At 42.1% G+C, this 19342-nt stretch overlaps 1 protein-coding gene across 3 annotated transcripts; it reads left to right on the plus strand.

The window, feature by feature from the left end:
* The first annotated feature begins 9422 nt into the window (after window positions 1-9422).
* Window positions 9423-19021, plus strand: LOC144067518 (uncharacterized). Of its 3 annotated transcripts, XR_013297959.1 has the most exons (11): window positions 9423-11855; window positions 12068-12132; window positions 12207-12311; window positions 12563-12632; window positions 12878-12964; window positions 14964-15037; window positions 15443-15563; window positions 15636-15819; window positions 15913-15986; window positions 18490-18567; window positions 18688-19021. XR_013297959.1 is itself a non-coding variant. In XM_077591338.1 (7 exons), exons 1-6 carry the CDS (start codon window positions 11763-11765, stop codon window positions 15030-15032), a joined length of 489 nt encoding a protein of 162 aa, XP_077447464.1. In that variant the 5' UTR covers window positions 9423-11762; the 3' UTR covers window positions 15033-15037; window positions 15443-15601. The 3 variants fall into 3 exon arrangements, 1 of the variants encoding a protein (XP_077447464.1); XR_013297960.1 differs by lacking the exons at window positions 9423-11855; window positions 12068-12132; window positions 12207-12311; window positions 12563-12632 and adding an exon at window positions 12722-12803 and having other exon boundaries at window positions 18688-19014; XM_077591338.1 differs by lacking the exons at window positions 15636-15819; window positions 15913-15986; window positions 18490-18567; window positions 18688-19021 and having other exon boundaries at window positions 15443-15601.
* Window positions 19022-19342: the final 321 nt, after the last annotated feature.

Raw genomic sequence — 19342 nt, forward strand, 5'->3', positions numbered from 1 at the left:
GAGTAACACGACGCTTTGTTTCTTTAACAGAAAATGCGCTTTGTTTTGTTGCGCAATGAATTATTATTTTAAGATAATTGCTCTTTCATTTTCCCAACGAATTCAGTTTCATCAATCTAAACGCAGGAAACGCAACGTTGAAGCAGGTTGCGATGTCACATTTAAAAAGCGTGAGTAATTTATTGTGATGGAAAAACGTTGTTTTTCTCTCTGCTGCTCCTTTTTGAGTATAATTTTAAGATTAAATTGTAATCGTTTTTCTCTTAACTGCAACTTCGCAGTTAGCAAAATCACCGTTTGGCGCTAAACTTGAACTAAAGATGATAGAGCATGACGTCATAAAAGAGCGCTCTTTGACCTATGATGAAGTACTGTCGACAACCGAACAAGCAGAAACGAACTGGACAAGACCACACGTGGAACAGTTAGCGTCTAAAATGTTTGCAACGATTGAACGAAGAGGAGGTAAGTTGAATTACTTTTGCATTATTTTATAACAATATCAAACGGTATTTAGTTTAGCCAACGAGTGATTGAAGCAAGTTCACCTGTTGCTGTTTGTAAATGCTAGTGATGAGAAACTGACTTAGAAATCTCCAATTGAATGTACCAAGAGCTAACAAAAAGATTTTGCTATCGTTTAATTGTGGGCTTTTCTAAACATTTTTTTCTGACAATGCAGATCTTACTTTGCGTCCTTCTGAATCAGGGGTAGGGAACCTATGACTCGGGAGCCATATGTCGCTTTCCACTAACCTGTGAGGTAAAATATGGAATTCACTGGTTAGGGAGCTGAGTCCCGAAATTAGCAACAGCATAACAATGTTGTCAAAAGAATTCAGAGACTTTTTGTTCTTTAAAAGTGGTCACATGCCCAAAAGAAAAAAAAATCCCACTTTCATGTATTTTTACTTTTCAATTCTAAGGATGGCTCTCAAAACATAACATTAAAGAATATGAATTGTTTATGGCTCTCTCTGTCAAAAAGGTTCCCGACCCCTATTCTTAATTGTTAATTGACTCCTGGAGGATAAAAATAGGAACCTTCTGCGATCTTGTTGTTTAGCCCGTCAGTAGATGCAACAGAAATTGATATACTTATTCATAATGTTTTACTTTATTTTCTGTAGAGGACATCATAGAGGACCCTGCCGAATCAGAAGGCTCTCTTGCCATACCGAAATTTGAATGCGGTCAAGCTAGCGGACTTCAGCGTTTTCGTGCTCCAATGAGCGGACGCTCAAACAACTAACACCCCCCCACCCCTTCGTGTGCTCATAGCGCAGTCAAAAAAGAGCACCATATAACCCCCAGCATTTTAATAATTTATGAATGAAATAAGAGTGCCATGGTTTAAACATACACACTCCAGTCAATGAGTACAATGCCATGTGAATCCCCCTGACCGGCAGGACAGCATCTTTGTGATACTGTAAATAAAAATGTCTTATTTTTAGTTTCCAGTCAAGGTGGGTCAATCCTACTACTACACCTCCCTGACTACTCACTTACTGAAAATTATGCAATTTGACAGGCTAAATTGAGAGAAAATGGGAATTAAAGTTGCTACATGCGTACTGTGTTCAAGGTTACAGGTCCCATTTTTGTCATCATGTAAATCAAGATTTTTTTCATAATTTCCAGGCAGGATGGCTAAATCATAGTAGTACACCCCCTGACTACGCACATGCTCAAAATTATGCAATTTTACAGATTGAATTTAGAGAAAATTGAAATTAAAGTTAAGACATGTGCACTTTGCCAAGGTTCCAGGTCCAATATTTCTGATACTGTAAATCAAGAATTTTTTTCCATGAAACTTAGCTCAATCCTAGTACTAAACTTCAATGACTACTCATAAATTCAAAAATATGCTATTTCATAGATTAAATTTGGGGGAAAAATGGAATAAAATAGTAATGTGCTCTTTGTCAACGCTGCAGGCCATATTTTTGTGGGACTGTAAATCAAAATTTTCTAATCGTTTCCAAGCAAGGTGGGTCAATCCTAGTTGTTCATGTCCCTGACTACTATTATGCAATTTCACAGATTAAATTAAGAAAAAAGTTTTATGCGTCACTTTGTATTGGTTGCAATTCTCATTTTTGTTGTACTGTAAATAAAAATGTTTTCACAGTTTTCAGAGAAAGTGAGTCAATCCTAGTAGCAGACCTCTCTGACTACTCAGAAACTCAAATTATACAATTTCACAGATTACATTTGGAGAAAATTGGAATTAAATTTGCTACATGTGCAATTTGTGAAGGTTGCAGGTCCCATTTTTCTGATCTATCATGGTAAATTTCGCTTCAAATTGACATTGGATTGTAATTTTTATATTTAAAACGAATAATAATTTGCCCTGAACTAAGTCCAGCAATTAAATTTGCTACACGTGCAATTTGTCCCATTTTTCTGATCTATCATGGTAAATTTCGCTTCAAATTAACATTGGGTTGAATTGGATTGGATAACTTTATTCATCCCGTATTCGGGAAATTTCGTTGTCACAGTAGCTAGAGGGTGAGGATGCAGAAATAGGAAAGGCATTTTAGATCTAAATAGATAGATAATTAGTAAGTTAATAAATAAATACATGAATAAATATATAAATAAATATTTGTGTTGCTTAGCACATATATACATGCATGCATACGGTAGGTGTCAACACTCAGCCATTTTTTTGTTAAAGAGCCTGACAGCTGATGGGAGGAAAGATCTGCGGAAGCGCTCCTTCCTGCAATGAGGGTGCCGCAGTCTATTGCTAAAGGAGCTTTGGAGGGACGTTGATTTGAGATACGAGTAAATCGACATACGAGCTCAGTCCCGGAACGCATTAAGCTCGTATCTCAAGGTACCACTGTATTGTTGTTTAATTAGACACCTTTAGAAGTGGTGGTTTTGCTGAATGTTACATAATGAGTATGTAAAGAATGCAATTAATGTTGGTTTACTGAATACTAAAATCTTACCACCATTTTTGGACTTACCTTGAGCACGAGTGGATATTTTTAGATTATCTGTACAGGCTTCAGCAGGTAGGAGGCGATCGTTTTTGGCAATTGTTTTTTTTGCTGAATTTACTGTTTAACACAGAGGGAGAGGAAAGACTAGGATCATGAAAATTTGTGTCCTGGAGTCAAGTTTTGATCAGTTTGATATTTAACTTACATCAAAATAGTTCCGAGAATGCACCATGATGAGCTTAGAGGATCGTGGATGGTTCTTGCAATAATCCACATAGAACTGAAACTTCACAGCCTACAAACAAGCTAAATTGTTAGGGAATCGTTATGGGTCAATTTTCAGCAGGATAGTAGTTATAGATAAAGCAATAAATACCCATGTGACAAAGCAGCGTCCAAACTCCTCAGGCATGTGTTCATATTTCTCCAGTTCTTTGAGAAAGGTGCTGAAAAAGAGATGGTTAATAAATACATTTGAAAACCCTAACCCTAAACTGGCCGAAAGAAGCGATCTAACGACGATTGCACAGTTTTCTTCTTTTTTTCATCATAAATGATGCGGTAGCACTGTATGGCATCATTCAATTGATTTGCAACCTTTGTGCAACGTTCAATATTTGGGTCTTGCTGCTCGAAGTGTGCGATGGCTTTATCTATGAGCGAAAACCCCTCGGTCAAGAGTTTCATCTCGAATTTCTTGATGGGGACAGGCGTTTCAGATGACAGGTCATTTACAACGTCTGTGTGTAGGGTTCGGGATGCCATGCAGCAGAAAACTAGTCCCCATACTTTGAGTCCTGCTCTCTTCTTCACCTCATCCCTCACTTCATAAGGGCCAAACAGGTCCACAGCTGCGTATTGAAATGGCCTGGCTGGTGTCGTTCGCTCGGATGGGAGGTCACTCATGATTTGTTGGCATCTTTTGGCTTTGTTTTTTCTGCAGGTTACATAATCATTTACGATCTTCTGAGCCAATCTTTGGCCTCTTATAAACCACGCTTTCTTCCTCATACGCAGGAGTGTGCCTGCTGTTCATGGTTTGCGTTGTGGGCTTCTTGTGCCAGAAGAGAAGATATCCATGCATCATGGGGTAAAATTGGTACGGCAGTTTTGTCGTTGTCGAAGATTTGAAATCTTCCTCCGCAGACCAAGAGTTCAGTCTCCGCCTCTGTATACAGCCAACCTGTTGAGGGTGGTGTCTTGGAAGGATGCACCCTCTTGGGCTGCCTGGAAGAGGTCCCTCTTCGACTCTTCATACTCACTCAGTGTAAGTACAGCTTGCTTGGCTCTGGACTTTATCTGGTCTGATGAGAGTCTCTGCCTCTTTGGTTTACTTGTAGTTGGGTTTTTTTCCAATACACTTCCATTTTGTTGCAGCTCTTCATACCCAGGCTATAACCCTGATCAACTTGGTTAGGCTGCTGAATTTCCTTACATCGATCAGTTCTTTCACAGCAGATCCGGCTGGAGGTCTTCAGGCTCAGGGCTCATCTCCGCTTGCAGCCTCTTGTGGGATACTCTGATCTTTCCCATTCGTGGCATGGGTCGGATTACTTGTTCCGGCAAATGGTGCATCGCTCGTGTATTTTTTCGTCTGTGACCTGGTCTGTACTGCTGTGAAAGATTTCCTTTGGAGTTTATTAATTCCTTCCCTTGCATAGGCAGCGACTTCTTTGGTCACTCTCCTATGGGCAGCCTTAAGAATTCTGGTCCATCTTGCCACGTGGAGCCCTCTCTGAGGTCCTCCGGGGCAACTCCTCTTGTTAGTATGTCCGCTACATTGAGGTCTCCCTGGATCCACCACCAGTCGTCAACGGACGTGGTCTTCTGAATTTCTCCAACTCTGTTCGCAAAGAAAGTTTGATATCCGTAACTGTCTCTTTGGATTGCTCCTAACACAGTTTGACTGTCTACTAGGTGGACCCATTTTTCAATCTCCATTCGACTGTGCTTTTCGATGTATCTTCTGAGGCGAGCCGCATAGACAGCGCCACATATTTCAGCTTTTACTAGTTCTCCCTTCTGGTCAAGTGGTGAGAGTTTCGCCTTGGACTCGACGAGTCTGACTTTGAAGCCCGTCGCTGTCTCCCATCTGAGGTACACCACGGCTCCATAACTCTGGTCGCTTCCATCAGAGAATGTCACTCCCCTTTTTATACAGGGCATCTATGTTTGTGGACCAGTCTAGTTTGTTGTTGAGGTGAACACCCAGGTACTTAAAATTCTCCACGCTATCAATGTCTGTACCCTGGATGTTCACCTGAGTGGTCTGTTGAGGATTCCTCTGAAAATAGATGACAATTTCCTTTGTGTTACTGATGTTGATGTAGAGGTGGTTTTGCCTACAACAGTCAACAAAGGCTGTGATGACTTCCCTGTACTCTAGTTCGTTCCCGTCTGTCACTCGTCCAACAATAGTGGTGTCGTCGGAGAACTTCTGGAGTTGGCAGGTGTCTGTGTTATGTTTGAAGTCTGATGTGTAGAGGGAGAAGAGGAGTGGGGAGAGCACTGTGCCTTGTGGGGCCCCCGTGCTGCAAGCTACCACATCAGACGAACAGTCCTGGAGTCTCACATATTGTGGTCTGTCAGTGAGGAAGTCAATGATCCATGCGGCTATGTGGTTCCTTACTCCAGCCTCTTCCAGAGGTGGTTCCTTACTCCAGCCTCTTCCAGAGGTGGTTCCTTACTCCAGCCTCTTCCAGAGGTGGTTCCTTATTCCAGCCTCTTCCAGTTTCCCTCTCCAGTAGGACTGGCTGAATGGTGTTGAACGCACAGGAGAGGTCAAAAAACATCATTCGCACCGTGCTTCCCGTGTTCTCTAGGTGTGAAAGAGACCTGTGCATCAGGTAGGTGGTAGCATCTTCCACACCAATGCCTGGACGATAGGCGAACTGCAGAGGGTCCAGCTCTGCATTCATCAGGGGGCTGAGGTGATTGAGGATGATTCTCTCCAATGTCTTGATCAGGTGAGAGGTTAATGCTACCAGCCTGAAGTGGTTTGGCTCTCTGGGGTTCACAGTCTTTGGAACTGGGACCACACAGGAAGTTTTCCACAATGTGGGGACCTTCTGCAGACTAAGGCTGAGGTTGAAAATACGCAGAATCACTTTGCCAAGCTGATACGCACAGTCTCTCAGTAATCTGGAGCTGAGGCCGTCCTGACCGGTAGCCTTCCTTGCCTCAATCTTCTTTAGCTGTTTTATCACCTGATTGACACTAATGCAGAGACAGGTGGAAGAGGGGGAGGGGGAGGAGAAAGAGGGGGGAGAGTAGCTTCTGGTCTGGAGCGTCAGGGGACTGGGGGCAGGACTGAATTTGTTCATTGGCCCACTCCCTGTCTCCGGACTCTGGGTCTCTCTCACTGTTGCCTCCATGGCCTTAAATGGTCCTCAAGCTCCTCCAGATCTCTTTGGTGTTGGCTCTCTGGAGTTGGTTCTCTAGCTTCCTCCTGTAGATGGTCTTTCCCCTCCTTATCTCTCTCTCTTCAGCTCCTCTTGCACCATTTTCAGACTTTTTTTCTCTCCTAAAAGCCCTCTTCTTGTTCAGGAGGGCCCTTAGATACCTGGTGGCCCACGGCGAATTGCGATAACTTTGCACTTTATATAACTGTTAATATAACCATAACAGAAATAGACGGCGGACCCAGGGTTCACACGTGTAGCTCTTTATTGCAACACCAGAACCGGACACACAACACCACTCCATCCGGGTCACGCTGTATTTCACAACGGTCACCAGGGGGTGTGGTTAAACACAGTTGTATAACCTGAGGCAATTAACAATTCTAGTATCAATATAATACAGTCTTTCCCCTCCTTATCTCTCTCTTCAGCTCCTTCTGCACCATTTTCAGACTTTTTTTCTCCCCAGACCTAAAAGCCCTCTTCTTGTTCAGGAGGGCCCTTAGATACCTGGTGGCCCAGGGCTAATTGTTGGAGAAACAACGGACCTTCTTGGAGGGTACAATGTTCTCAACTTAGAAGTTAATAAAATCTGTGATGCAGTGGGTCAAGCTGTCAATGTCTTTCCCATGTGAATTGCACTGCACCTCCCATTCAGTGGTCTTAAAACAGTCCCTCAGTACCATGCTGGTCTCCTCGGTCCATCTTTGTATGATCCTTGTGGTAGGTTTTACTTTCCTCACCATAGGGATGTAGGTGGGGATCAGATGGAGCAGGTTGTAGTCTGAGCGGCCCAGTGGGGGGAGGAGGACTGAGCTGTATGCCTCCTTTGTGTTGGCATACAGCAGGTCCAGAGTTCCCTGGTGTGGTACTTCACATACTGAGTGAAGGTGGGGAGAGTAGAAGCCAAGGGAGCATGGTTGAAATCACCAGAGATAAGGAGAGACTGGGGGTGTGGCGTCTGCAGCCAGGACACAGCAGCGTGGAGCAGCTCGCGAACGATTGTCGCATCGGCCGAGGGAGGTATATACGCAGTTATTACGATAACGTGCGAGAACTCCCGGGGGATGTAAAACGTAAAACGGCCTGATGCTAACAGCTACTAGCTCGATATCTCGAGTGCACAAGTTGCTCCTTCACAGTAATATGCCTGGGGCTGCACCGTCTACTATTAATAAAAACAGCTAGTCCCCCACCTTTCTTCCTACTGCTCTCCTCAGCATCTTTGTCTGCCCTCACCAGCTGAAAGCCATCCAAGGAGACGAGAGTCTCCGGAATTAGTTCATTCAGCCAGGTCTCCGTGAAGCACATACAGACGCTCCCCTACTTACGAACGAGTTAGGTTCCGAGCGATTGTTCATAAGTTGAATTTGTCTGTAAGTTGATTCAGTGCTATATTTTGTAATAATTTATGTTTAAGGCCTATATAAGTATATTGAAGGTTGATATAAGTGCATTTGTATGTTTAAGGCTTGTATAAGTAACACGCATTGGTTTGTACTGAAAAAAACATTAATAAAAATAATAATCGGACATTATTATTTTAATAATAATAATCGGACATAGGCCCCTGTTGTCGTTATCACAACACAAAAAGCCTACTTGTCATCACACGCAGAAACTGCGTGTGACGAAATTGATGGTGCTTCTCCATAAGCTACGTTTACTCGGCAAAAGACCTAAATCTACGTTTACTCGGCAAAATGGCATTCTGCTATTGTGGATACAGGTCGCTTACCTCTCTCTTACCTCTCACTGTCTTCCACTTACCTTACTTCAGTCAGCTAGTAGGAGGCAGATCACCACCCAAACCTCTTTTTATATTACCGCAGAAGGGAATGTGTGTTATGTTACCGCGAGTTTAGATTTCTGATGGATGTGGGGAAAAAACTGTCCTTAAGCCTATTTGTCCGTGCTTTGTGGGACCTATAGCGCCTGCCAGAGGGCAGCAGCTGGAACAGATTGTGACCAGGGTGGTAAGGGTCCCCTATGATGTTCTTGGCTCTGCTGAGGTAACGAGGGCTGGCAATGTCTTCCAGTGAGGGCAGAGAGCAGCCGACAATCCTCTGGGCAGTGTTAATCACTTTCTGCATGGCCTTTATGTCTGCCGCCGTGCTTCCAGCGTACCACACTGTGATGCCGTACGCCAGGATGCTCTCTACAGTGGTTTTATAGAAGGTTATCAGAAGCTTGGTGGCCAAGTTGTTCTTCCTAAGTACCCTGAGGAAATGGAGTCGTTTCTGAGCCTTCTTCACCACTGCCGTGATGTTTGTAGACCATGAGAGCTTATCCGTGACGTGGACCCCCAGGAATTTAAAGGACTGGACCCTGTCTACACATACTCCATTTATGAGGAGTGGGGCCAGATCTGTGCCGTGTTTGCGAAAGTCCAGTATTATTTCTTTAGTTTTCGTGGTTTTCAGTGTGAGATTGTTCACCGAGCACCACGAAGACAAATTGTTGACCTCATCTCTGTAAGCCGACTCATCCCCTCCTGAGATGAGTCCGACCACAGTGGTGTCGTCAGCGAATTTGATGATGGCGTTAGACTGGTGGGTGGGTGTACAGTCGTATGTGTACAGGGAGTACAGAAGAGGACTCAGTACACAGCCTTGAGGGGAGCCAGTGCTTAGTGTAATGGAGGAAGAGAGGTGGGGACCAAGTCTAACAGTCTGTGGTCGGTTGGTCAAGAAGTTCTTTATCCAGCAGCAGATTGAAGAGGATAGTCCAAGGTGGGAGAGTTTGTCAGTCAGAATGTCCGGTTTTATGGTGTTGAAGGCTGAGCTATAGTCAATGAAGAGCATCCTCACGTAGTTCCCATGGTGTTCCAGGTGGCTCAGTGCTGTATGAAGAGCAATGGCAATAGCATCATCAGTGGACCTGTTTGCTCTATAAGCAAACTGGTGAGGGTCAATTGAGGGAGGGATTGTATTCCTGATATGGCGGGCTACCAACTTTTCAAAGCACTTCATGATCACATCCGTGAGGGCAACAGGCCTATAATCATTCATGCTGCCAATGGTTGGCTTTTTGGGGACAGGGATGATGGTGGCAGATTTCAGACAAGATGGAATGATGGATTGTTGCAGGGAACAATAGAAAATGTTTGTGAAGACTCCAGCCAGCTGGTCAGCACAGGCTTTGAGCACCTTCCCAGGTACTCCGTCTGGGCCAGCAGCCTTCCTGGTGTTTACAGACCGCATTACCAGTCTCACTTCCTGTTCCCGGAACGTGAGTGAATTGCTGCAGGGTGGTGGTGGGGGTGTTGAGACTGGGTCTGATTTGTCAGTCTCAAAGCGGGCAAAGAAACGGTTCAATTTCTCCGCTAGTGAGGCATCTGCATTAACAGACATATTATTGTTATTGTAGTTGGTAATATGTCGTATTCCTTGCCACATCTTCTTTGGGTTATTTTCTGTGAAGTGCTCCTCAATTTTCTTGGTATATGCTGCCTTGGCCTTTTTAATGCCTCTTTTCAGCTCAGCTCTGGCAGCTCTATATTTTATCTTGTCCCCTGATCTAAAGGCGGAGTTACGGCATTTGATGAGTGCCTGTGTCTCATTGGTCATCCAGGGTTTTTGGTTAGGAAAAACCCGTATTTGTTTATCTAGAGTGACGTTGTCAATGCAGTTTTTTATGTAAGAAAGTACAGAGTCCGTGTAGTCCTGGAGGTTGTCGTGTACAAAAAGTTCCCAGTTGGTGCGGGAAAAACAGTCCTGCAGCTGAGAGAGTGCGTCGTCGGGCCAAGTTTTTATTATCTTTATTTGTGGTGTTGTTTGCCTCCGGAGTGGAGTGTAAGCGGGGGTGAGAGATAGGCAGAGGTGATCTGATCCAGCTAGGTGAGGGAGGGAAGTGGCTTTATAAGCATGTTTGATGATAGAATAGACATGGTCAAGAGTTTTGTCTCCTCTAGTATTACAATTTACGTATTGAATAAACTTAGGTAAAACAGTCTTTAAACACGCCTTGTTGAAATCACCAGCGACAATAAAAACTCCATCGGGGTGGTCAAGCTGTTGTTTGTTTACAGCCGTTAGCAGGAGCTTAAGTGCCGTGTTAACGTTTGCATTCGGAGGTATATAGATAGCCGTTACTATGACGACAGTTAGCTCTCTCGGTAGATAATAGGGCCTACACCGTATTGCCAATAACTCTAAATCCGGGGAAGAGTGAGTGTCAATGATCCTATTGTCACAACACCATTCATTATGTATAAACATGCACAGTCCTCCTCCTTTGCTTTTGCCTGTTAATTCTTTTGAACGGTCGTTCCGAAAAAGCGTTCGGCTAGCTAGCGATACCGCAGCGTCGGGGATATGCGGGTGTAGCCACGTTTCTGTGATGATAATAATATTACAGTTTCTAACAAAGCTGTTGGTAGCAATACGAAGTTCCAACTCATCCATTTTGTGGGTGATGGATCGGGCGTTGGTCAAAAAGATACTAGGAAGCGGTGCTTGGTGTGGTTGTTGTTTCAGCTTAGCAGCAAGGCCCGCCCGGCATCCACGCTTCTGTTTTCTGTCCCTTCGCCGCCTTCGACGTGCTTTTGGTGGGCTGGCTAGCCACGGAGATCGCGGAGAGTTTGTTGAGAAATCGGATGTATCGCATATCCTTCGGATAGTGATTAAATCCTGGCGACTGTAAGATAACGAACGACACCGAACTGGAGAGCATAAAGCCGCTGCGTCAGTGCGCGCCGCCATCTTAAGCTTCTTAAGCTAGATATCTGTATACACAAAACAGATGCGGCAAAAAAGACATTGCGCTAAAATCATAAACAGCCTCTCATGCCTTGGCCACCTGGTTTGCTACTAGGATTGATCCACGTTGCCTGGAAAGTACCACAAAAATGGGACCAGCAACCTTGAACAAACTATGCATATAGCAACCCCCGCAACCCTTTACTACGCATTTTAATTCCAATTTTCTCCTAATTTAATCCGTGAAATTGCATTATTTTATGTATGTTATTAGTCATGGAGGTCTACTAGGATTGACCCACCTTGCCTGGAAATTACGGAAAAAAAATCTTGATTTTCAGTACCACAAAAATGGGACCTGCAACCTTGAACAAAGTACGCATATAGCAACCCTCGCAACCATTTCGAGGATGCGTGATATGGATGATGAAATGGACAAAAAAGGGGGGATTCACATAATATTGTACTTGTAAAGTATTTTTTAAGCCTGACACTTTATTTCATATTTAAATAATGAAAATGCTGGAGTTATATGGTGCAGTTTTTTGACTGTTGAGAGTATTTTTAAAGGTTTAAAAGCACTACAAGCACACGAAGTTAGCCGCTGCTCTTCTGTTTTGAATTGAATTACCGTAATGCTTGGATTCAGTGGGGGGCTATTTTGAGCGTCCGCTCATTTGACCACGAAAACGCAAATGTCCGCTGGCTTAACCGCAGTGAAATTCGAAATGGATGTCATTCTCGACACTCAAGATAAACACAGAAAAAAAATCTGCTTCCAAAAAAAGGTATGTGGCTCATTATCCATTTGTGAATTTTGTAGTATCATTTAACAAGTAGGATTTTTTATTTATTTATCATTATTTATTTTGTTATTTGTTTCTGAATGGAAGATGTAAATGCCAATAATATCCCTTATTTTCAATTATAAATGTCCTCTCACCCATGCCTACTTTGCTTGATCAGTCGCTGGCACATTCATGCCTTTTTTCATTTTTAGCATGTTCATTGTGGCAAAGCTGATTCAAGCAGACATGCGTGCAAGACCTGGTGTAGCGCATTGACGTGAGTTTCTTTTCTGTTTCCATCCATTTTATTTTAGACAATCTCTAACCATGTGAATTGTGTGCCATTGGCAGATTTTCACATCGGAGATACGTACCAACTATAGGAGCCCTGCAGGAATCAGCAAAATGCAACACCATCTTTGGAAACCTGCTGGACCTATATGAATTCCACCACAAGTAAACAATGTGACTTTTCACAAAAAATGAAACCTAAAGCCTTTTATGTCAAAGTTTCGAGTGTTTGTTTTTTAAAGAGTTGAAAAATCTTAATAAATGAGGCTGCTCTTGGTAAATTCTTAAAACATTGGCTTACGTAAGGCAACGTTTTTATGCACGTTCTAATTTAATAAAATGAGACTCATAAATCTTTGATGTTGATCTACGCCATTCACTTTTTAAAACGTATTTATTAACCATCTCTTTTTCAGCATCTTTCTCAAAGAACTGGAGAAATATGAACACATGCCTGAGGAGGTTGGACGCTGCTTTGTCACATGGGTATTTATTGCTTTATCCATAACCACTATCCCGCTGACATTTGACCCATAATGATTCCGTAAAAAGTAAAAATGTATCCTGTTTGTAGGCTGTGAAGTTTCAGTTGTATGTGGATTATTGCAAGAACCATCCACGATCCTCTAAACTCAACATTCTCTGAACTATTTTGATGTAAGTTAAATGTCAAACTTGACTTCAGGACACATTTTCATGATCTTAGAGTCTTTTCTCTGTGTGTTGAACAGAATATTCAGCAGAAACCTCAACTCCCAAACACGATCAACTCCTACCTTGTTAAGCCTGTGCTGAGAATCTTCAGATATCCGGTCCTGGTAAAGACATGCCTAAAAATGTTGGAAATATTTTAGTATTACTGTATTTTCTCGCATATATGCTGTATTTGTAACAAAAAAAAATGATGACTAGATCAAGGGAATGCCTTATATGCGCACAACACTTAGTGTTGATATACTCTTTTTTTTCCAGTAGATGTTGGCAAATTAACATTTACTATTAGTTGGTTATTTTCTGTTTTGCCATAAGAAAACAACCATTACGGGATGAATTTCTTTAAAACGTTTTTATGTATCCATATTTGTTTTTGTGCCTATATTACCGTATTTACTCGCATATAAGCCGCATTTGTCGGACAAAAAATGACTGAGTCAAGGGTACAGTTTATATGCGCATAAAAAAATGACATGCATGAACCTGCAAGGTGACAAAGACCAAACACCATGACGCAAGACAATGCGGCCCATATTGTAATTTATTTCAAAATAGGAAAAAGATAAACCGATAAAACGCAAAACGAAATTTATTTGAACACCTATGAATGAAATTCAAGAAGAAAAACTATCTTGCATAAAAAGTGAAAAAACTCACTTGTGCTTGCCAGTTATAAATGTGCTCTGACTGGCCAGACGGGAGTAGCTTTAACAGATGTGTTCTTAGCATTTACCATGTCAGCACATTTGATAACTAAATTCATCCCGTATTTGGGAAATTTCGTTGTCACAGTAGCAAGAGGGTGAGGATGCAGGAATAGGAAAGGCATTTTAGACATAAATAGATAGGTAATAAGTAAGTTAATGAATAAATACATAAATAAGCGTGTTGCTTAGCACATATATACATACATACACATAAATGTACATGCATGCATACGGTAGGTCTTAACACTCAGCCATTTTTTTATTGAAGAGCCTGACAGCTGATGGGAGGAAGGATCTGCAGAAGCGCTCCTTCCTGCAATGAGGGTGCTGCATTCTATTGCTAAAGGAGCTTCGGAGGGACTCCACAGACTCATGCAGGGTGTGGGAGGTGCTGTCCCTGATGGACATCATCCTGGTCAGCATTCTCCGCTCTCCCACTTCCTCCACAGAGTCCATAGGACAGCCCAGAACAGAGCTGGCCCTCCTGACCAGCTTATTCAGCCTGTTCCTGTCCCTCTCCGTGCTCCCGCATCCCCAACAGACCACTGCATAAAACACTGTAGATGCCACCACAGTGTCGTAGAAAGTCCTCAGCAGTGTCCTACACACTCCAAAGGACCCTAGACTCCTCAGTAGGTAGTCACAATAGTATTTAAGGCTGATCCAAGGTCTTGCGGTCGATCGTTAAAATATCAGCCTTGATACCTGTGTAATGTTTATCATGCTATTTTTCCACCCAGAGACTTGGTGAACATTATACCGGTGCGGACACTTGCTGGTTGTACTTGCGTTATTTCCTTTTTGAAAGGAAATTGTACATTTATGATTATGAAATAAAACAAAATTCTGCTTAGATTTTTTTCTTTTTATTTCTTGTTCAAAAGTGACAACTATTGCAGTAATATGAACCATCGAAAAAAATCGGTTTCGACATAAGCAATTTGTCCGCCACAACATCTTAAACTTGTGATAAGAAAATTGTAATTTCTGTCATTAAAAAGCATTGGGTTCTCATCAAGATAGACTTAGTTCTTTTTTCAAACAAAATAATTTGATATTTTGCATTTACAAAGACAGGCATATTAAAACTTCCTTATGATATTGACCCTAATAATCTGCTTTAAAAAGAGTATCTCAGACATACCACTTGCGATGATTTTTCTTAAGATTTTCCTTTCAAAGTAACACATTTGTACTCCCTATTAAAACCATGAATATGGAGGCAAAAATTGTAAATCAGGGCCTTTGTAAATTGTAAAATTCAACATTAAGGCAATTTTAAGGGTGCTGCTTACATACGAGTAAATACGGTATTTTTCTGAAAATCTGCATGTGAATGAATACATTGCTTTTCCAAGTCCCCACTCTGATAATGACTTATTTCATCCACGTACAGGCAACAACCTTTTCGGAATGTGCAATCCATCAGACAATCCTTTGGATTCATACAGGATCTCAGAAATAACCTGTGTGAGTATTTTTTCTTATTTTCCCTTCAAAGTAACACATACTCCCAGTTAAAACCATGAATATGGAGGTGAAAATTGTGAATCAGGGGGCGGTTTATATGTGATTTTTTTTAAAATTCAACGATTTTAAAGCAAATTTAGGGGCGAATTATATGCGAGAAAATACGGGATTCCGTAAACCACATGAATTGCATTCTTTACATACTCGTAATATGTGACAATCAGCAAAACCACAAGTTCCAATTGTGTCTGATTAAACAATAATATTAATAAGTTAAATAACTTTACCGTATTATGAAAACAAGATTTTGAACAACATGTCTGCTTCAGTTGCACATGCATAAAGGAACTTGGCGAACTGAGATTCTGTGGAAGCAATGTCTTAAAGCTCTTTCAATTTATTTAGAACCTCCTGGAATGTCGTGAGAGGAAAAGCGAGCTCCAAGAAGCCCTGGAGGTGATGCTTAATATTTCCAAGACAACCAACGATGCCATGCATCTCCTTGGTGGATGGTAAATGAACACAGGCAAGATGACCACACATTTGGTTTTCGTGGAGGTATCATTTTCTAATATTGCCTACTTGACCCTCCTTCAAGGTTTGACGAGAGCATCAAAGAGGAGCTGCTCCTAGAGGAGTCCTTCAAGGTGTGGAATTCGAAGTCACCCTTCCAAATGGGCCCAAAAAGACACCTCTTTCTCTTGGAGAAGACCTTGGTTTTCTGCAAGGTGGCAAAGGACACCAAGGGAAACTGAAAATACATTTTTAAGAGAAAAGTTAATGTGAGTAGTCCTTTACGCCATTTTACATGTGAAAAAAATCTGGGAAAATTATAATCACGCCGCCGCCTAAGATATTCAAACTAAATGTGATAGGGCACGTGGAGGGAGACCCCGGCAAGTTTGCACTGTCGATGAGTTGCACGTTGGACAGCATCATTGTTCTCAAGGTTAGATGCTCCTCTCTCTCTTTGAAAGTGCTGTATCTTCACACCTATATGGCGCACTTAAAAGTCTAAAATTTTCTCTAAAATGGTTGGTGCGCGTTCTCTGTGCACTAAATTCAATTTGTGTATGGCCCTGGCCGCTTGAGTGACTGGTTTTATTTCTTGCTGGCACGCTACTTATTGCGATCAACCCAGTGGACGTTCACCCTAAAAATAGCCTCCCCGCGCATTCCATGCATTACGGTAAATCCATTCAAAGCATCCCAGGGGAGTGGCGCAATGGTGCGTTTTATAGGTGGGAAAATACGTTAAAACAGAAAACAAGTACAGTGAGTGGTACTTCGACATACGAGTGCCCCAACATACCGTATTTTCACGACTATACGGCGCATCGTATTTTTAGCCGCAGTGTCAATAACGAGTGCTATTTCTGTATTTTACACACACAAAGGACGCACCGTTTTTATAGACGCAGCCAGCCATGGCAAAACATACACCAGCTTAGACATACACGCTACACCCACATGCTAAAAACACGTTTTTAAAAAGGCAACAGTAGCAAAACTGAGTTCGGTTGAACTTTATTTAGCCATTTTACAATGTACTCGCGTCATCACCCACATATCCATCAAAGTCCTCATTTTCTGTGTCCGAATTGAACAATTGTCCATCGAAAACGCTGAGTTTTATACGTTCGTCCAGGCGGCCACAATCCATTCGCAAATAGTAGCTAGCGTAACTAGCCCGGCGCTGCCTGCAACCCTTCGTAAAGCTGTGTTGATGCCGATGTCCAGCGTAGCTAGCGTAACTAGCCCGGCGCTGCCTGCCACCCTTCGTAAAGCTGTGTTGATGTCGATGTATACAGGCCACAATCCATTCGCAAATAGTAGCTAGCTAGTAGCTAACGTAACTAGCCCGGCGCTGCCTGCCACCCTTCGTAGAGCTGTGTTGATGTCGATGTATAAAGGCCACAATCCATTCGCAAATAGTAACTAGCTAGTAGCTAGCGTAACTAGCCCGGCGCTGCCTGCCACCCTTCGTAAAGCTGTGTTGATGTCGATGTATACAGGCCACAATCCATTCGCAAATGGTAGCTAGCTAGTAGCTAGCGTAACTAGCCCGGCGCTGCCTGCCACCCTTCATAAAGCTGTGTTGATGTTGATGTATACAGGCCACAATCCATTCGCAAATGGTAGCTAGCTCTAGTAGCTAGTGTAACTAGCCAGGCGCTGCCTGCCACCCTTCGTAAAGCTGTGTTGATGTCGATGTATACAGGCAACAATACATTGGGTGTATTGACAAAAGAACTACATATCCCAGCAGTCACTGCGCAGTACTTTTTCTACGGGGAAAATAGCAGTCAGGGGCTGCTCGTAGTTGTGAGAGCTGTAGAGGATGGTTTACCCTATCGACTGATTTATTTTATTTTATCGTGATAACAATCTTAGTATTGGTCCATATATAAAGCGCACTGGATTATAAGGCGCCCTGTCTATTTTGGAGAAAATTTAAGACTTATGTGCGCCTTATAGTTGTGAAAATACGGTACAAGCAATTTGATATAGGAGTAAAATTTCTGGCAAATAATTATCTTGATATACGAGACAAATTTTGATATTCGAGCATACAGTGGAATGCGAGAGGCTGCTAATAAGAACATCATGGGCACTGTCTCTCTGATTTCAACTCCCTCGTGTAATGTCTCTACGAGCACTGGGCGGAGCGTTACATTTTTTTCAGTGTTTTTTCCGTTAGTCAGTGCGAATGGCGTATATACTACTTCTTGTTGGCAAGTGGTCTTGCGTCATTCTATTGTGAGGACATTTGTGTGCATCATTTTTGGAATATTTTGAAGGGAATACTAAAGCAAACAACCCTCATAGGTTGGATCTGAAAGCCAGGGTGGAGGCGGGGCAAATAGAGCCAACCCGGGTGAAGAAAGGTATCAAAATTTAAAACAAAATTTGAATTAAGTTAAGTGTAAGGCTAGATTAAACTTATTTTTGAGGGTGTCTGCATCGTAATCCAAGTTCATTTAAACTTGTTTATGTTATGTTACGAACGCATTGACGTGCATAAAAGCCCCCCAACCCCCCCCCCCCCCCGTCCGTCCGTCTCTCTCTCGCCTCCGCGAAATCCGTCAAATTTTAGTACTGTTAAACACATTTTAGTACAATTAAACCACAAGTTATTTGTTACTTTGTTAATAGATGGCGAATTAGAACAAATGAAAATGTTTTTCCAATCCAATATCATGTATTGGGTGTTTTTTCAGAGGGTTGGAACAAATTAATTTGTTTTTAGTTCATTTATATGGGAAATGTTCATTTGAGTTACAAGTAAATCGACATACGAGGTCAGTCCCGGAACGAATTAAGGTCGTATCTCGAGGTACCACTGTAACTCATACAGTGATAGAAATTCCAGTGAATATGGGATGCTTATTTGGCTTTCAAAAGTGGTCCAAAAGACCACGTTAACTTTTGCCTGTCTTCCAAATCAATAGGCGTCCACCATTAAGACCAAACTAGACTGGATCGAGTACATCCGAAAGCTGATCCACGAACACACCAACTTCCTGGGGGTAGGACTGAAGAAGCCTCTATATACTATTCCAAAATCATCGTGATTTACTCCCTGGTCACTGGTATTTAGGTAAAATAGATGAATAATAAAATATAATGTGTTGTTTGTTGTGTCATAGGGGGTGGAGAAGCAGAGGCATTCTGAAAGTTAACCAACCAACAAAGAACCTATGGGGAAAAAGAGTCACCTTTAAAATGAATTATTTTGTATCCCCTTTCCCCTATTGCACAGTTCATATGATTGTTTTTATATTTGTATATTGTTAAATATTTTTACAAAATTAAATGTCATTGTTATTTTCACAGATTTTTTTGCTTATTTATTTGTTGGTAAATATTGTACCTGTTCAATGATTGTGTAATTGTTAAATATTTCAAAACAATTGTCTCTGTGGACAAAAAAATACAAGTGATTTTGACCCTGTTTTTTTTCTTAGTGCTTTTGATGCATTTAATAAAAATGCTCCAAAATTATGTAAGGTTTTCCGATCAACATTCATAAAATTGTGGAGAAAGAAAGAGGAAAGACACCCTTTTGGATTTTCATTGAGGACTGCTTGTCGCATTTCCCCAAATGCGTCTTCCCCACATGTTCGCTTTGTCGCAAGAAGTTCTCAAATAACAAAATGAGTCATGTGGAGAGACATTTCCAGGTAAGGCATGCTTCATTTGTACCCAGTAATGGAGGAAGGGTGCTCTTTCTTCCTCCGTGGGTTCAATTCATTTCGGGTAGTGAGAATGTTGGTTATCTCAATACAGGCTGGAGACGATGAA

Source organism: Stigmatopora argus, chromosome 21 (genome assembly GCF_051989625.1).
Source record: "Stigmatopora argus isolate UIUO_Sarg chromosome 21, RoL_Sarg_1.0, whole genome shotgun sequence".
Taxonomy (NCBI): Eukaryota; Metazoa; Chordata; class Actinopteri; order Syngnathiformes; family Syngnathidae; genus Stigmatopora; species Stigmatopora argus.

Coding starts and splice junctions, on each gene's coding strand:
- LOC144067518 (XM_077591338.1), top strand. CDS start 11,763: ATGTCCGCTGGCTTAACCGCAGTGAAATTCGAAATGGATGTCATTCTC. Junction 12,312..12,562: donor CTATATGAATTCCACCACAA/GTAAACAATGTG, acceptor TCTCTTTTTCAG/CATCTTTCTCAAAGAACTGG. Junction 12,965..14,963: donor TCTTCAGATATCCGGTCCTG/GTAAAGACATGC, acceptor ATCCACGTACAG/GCAACAACCTTTTCGGAATG.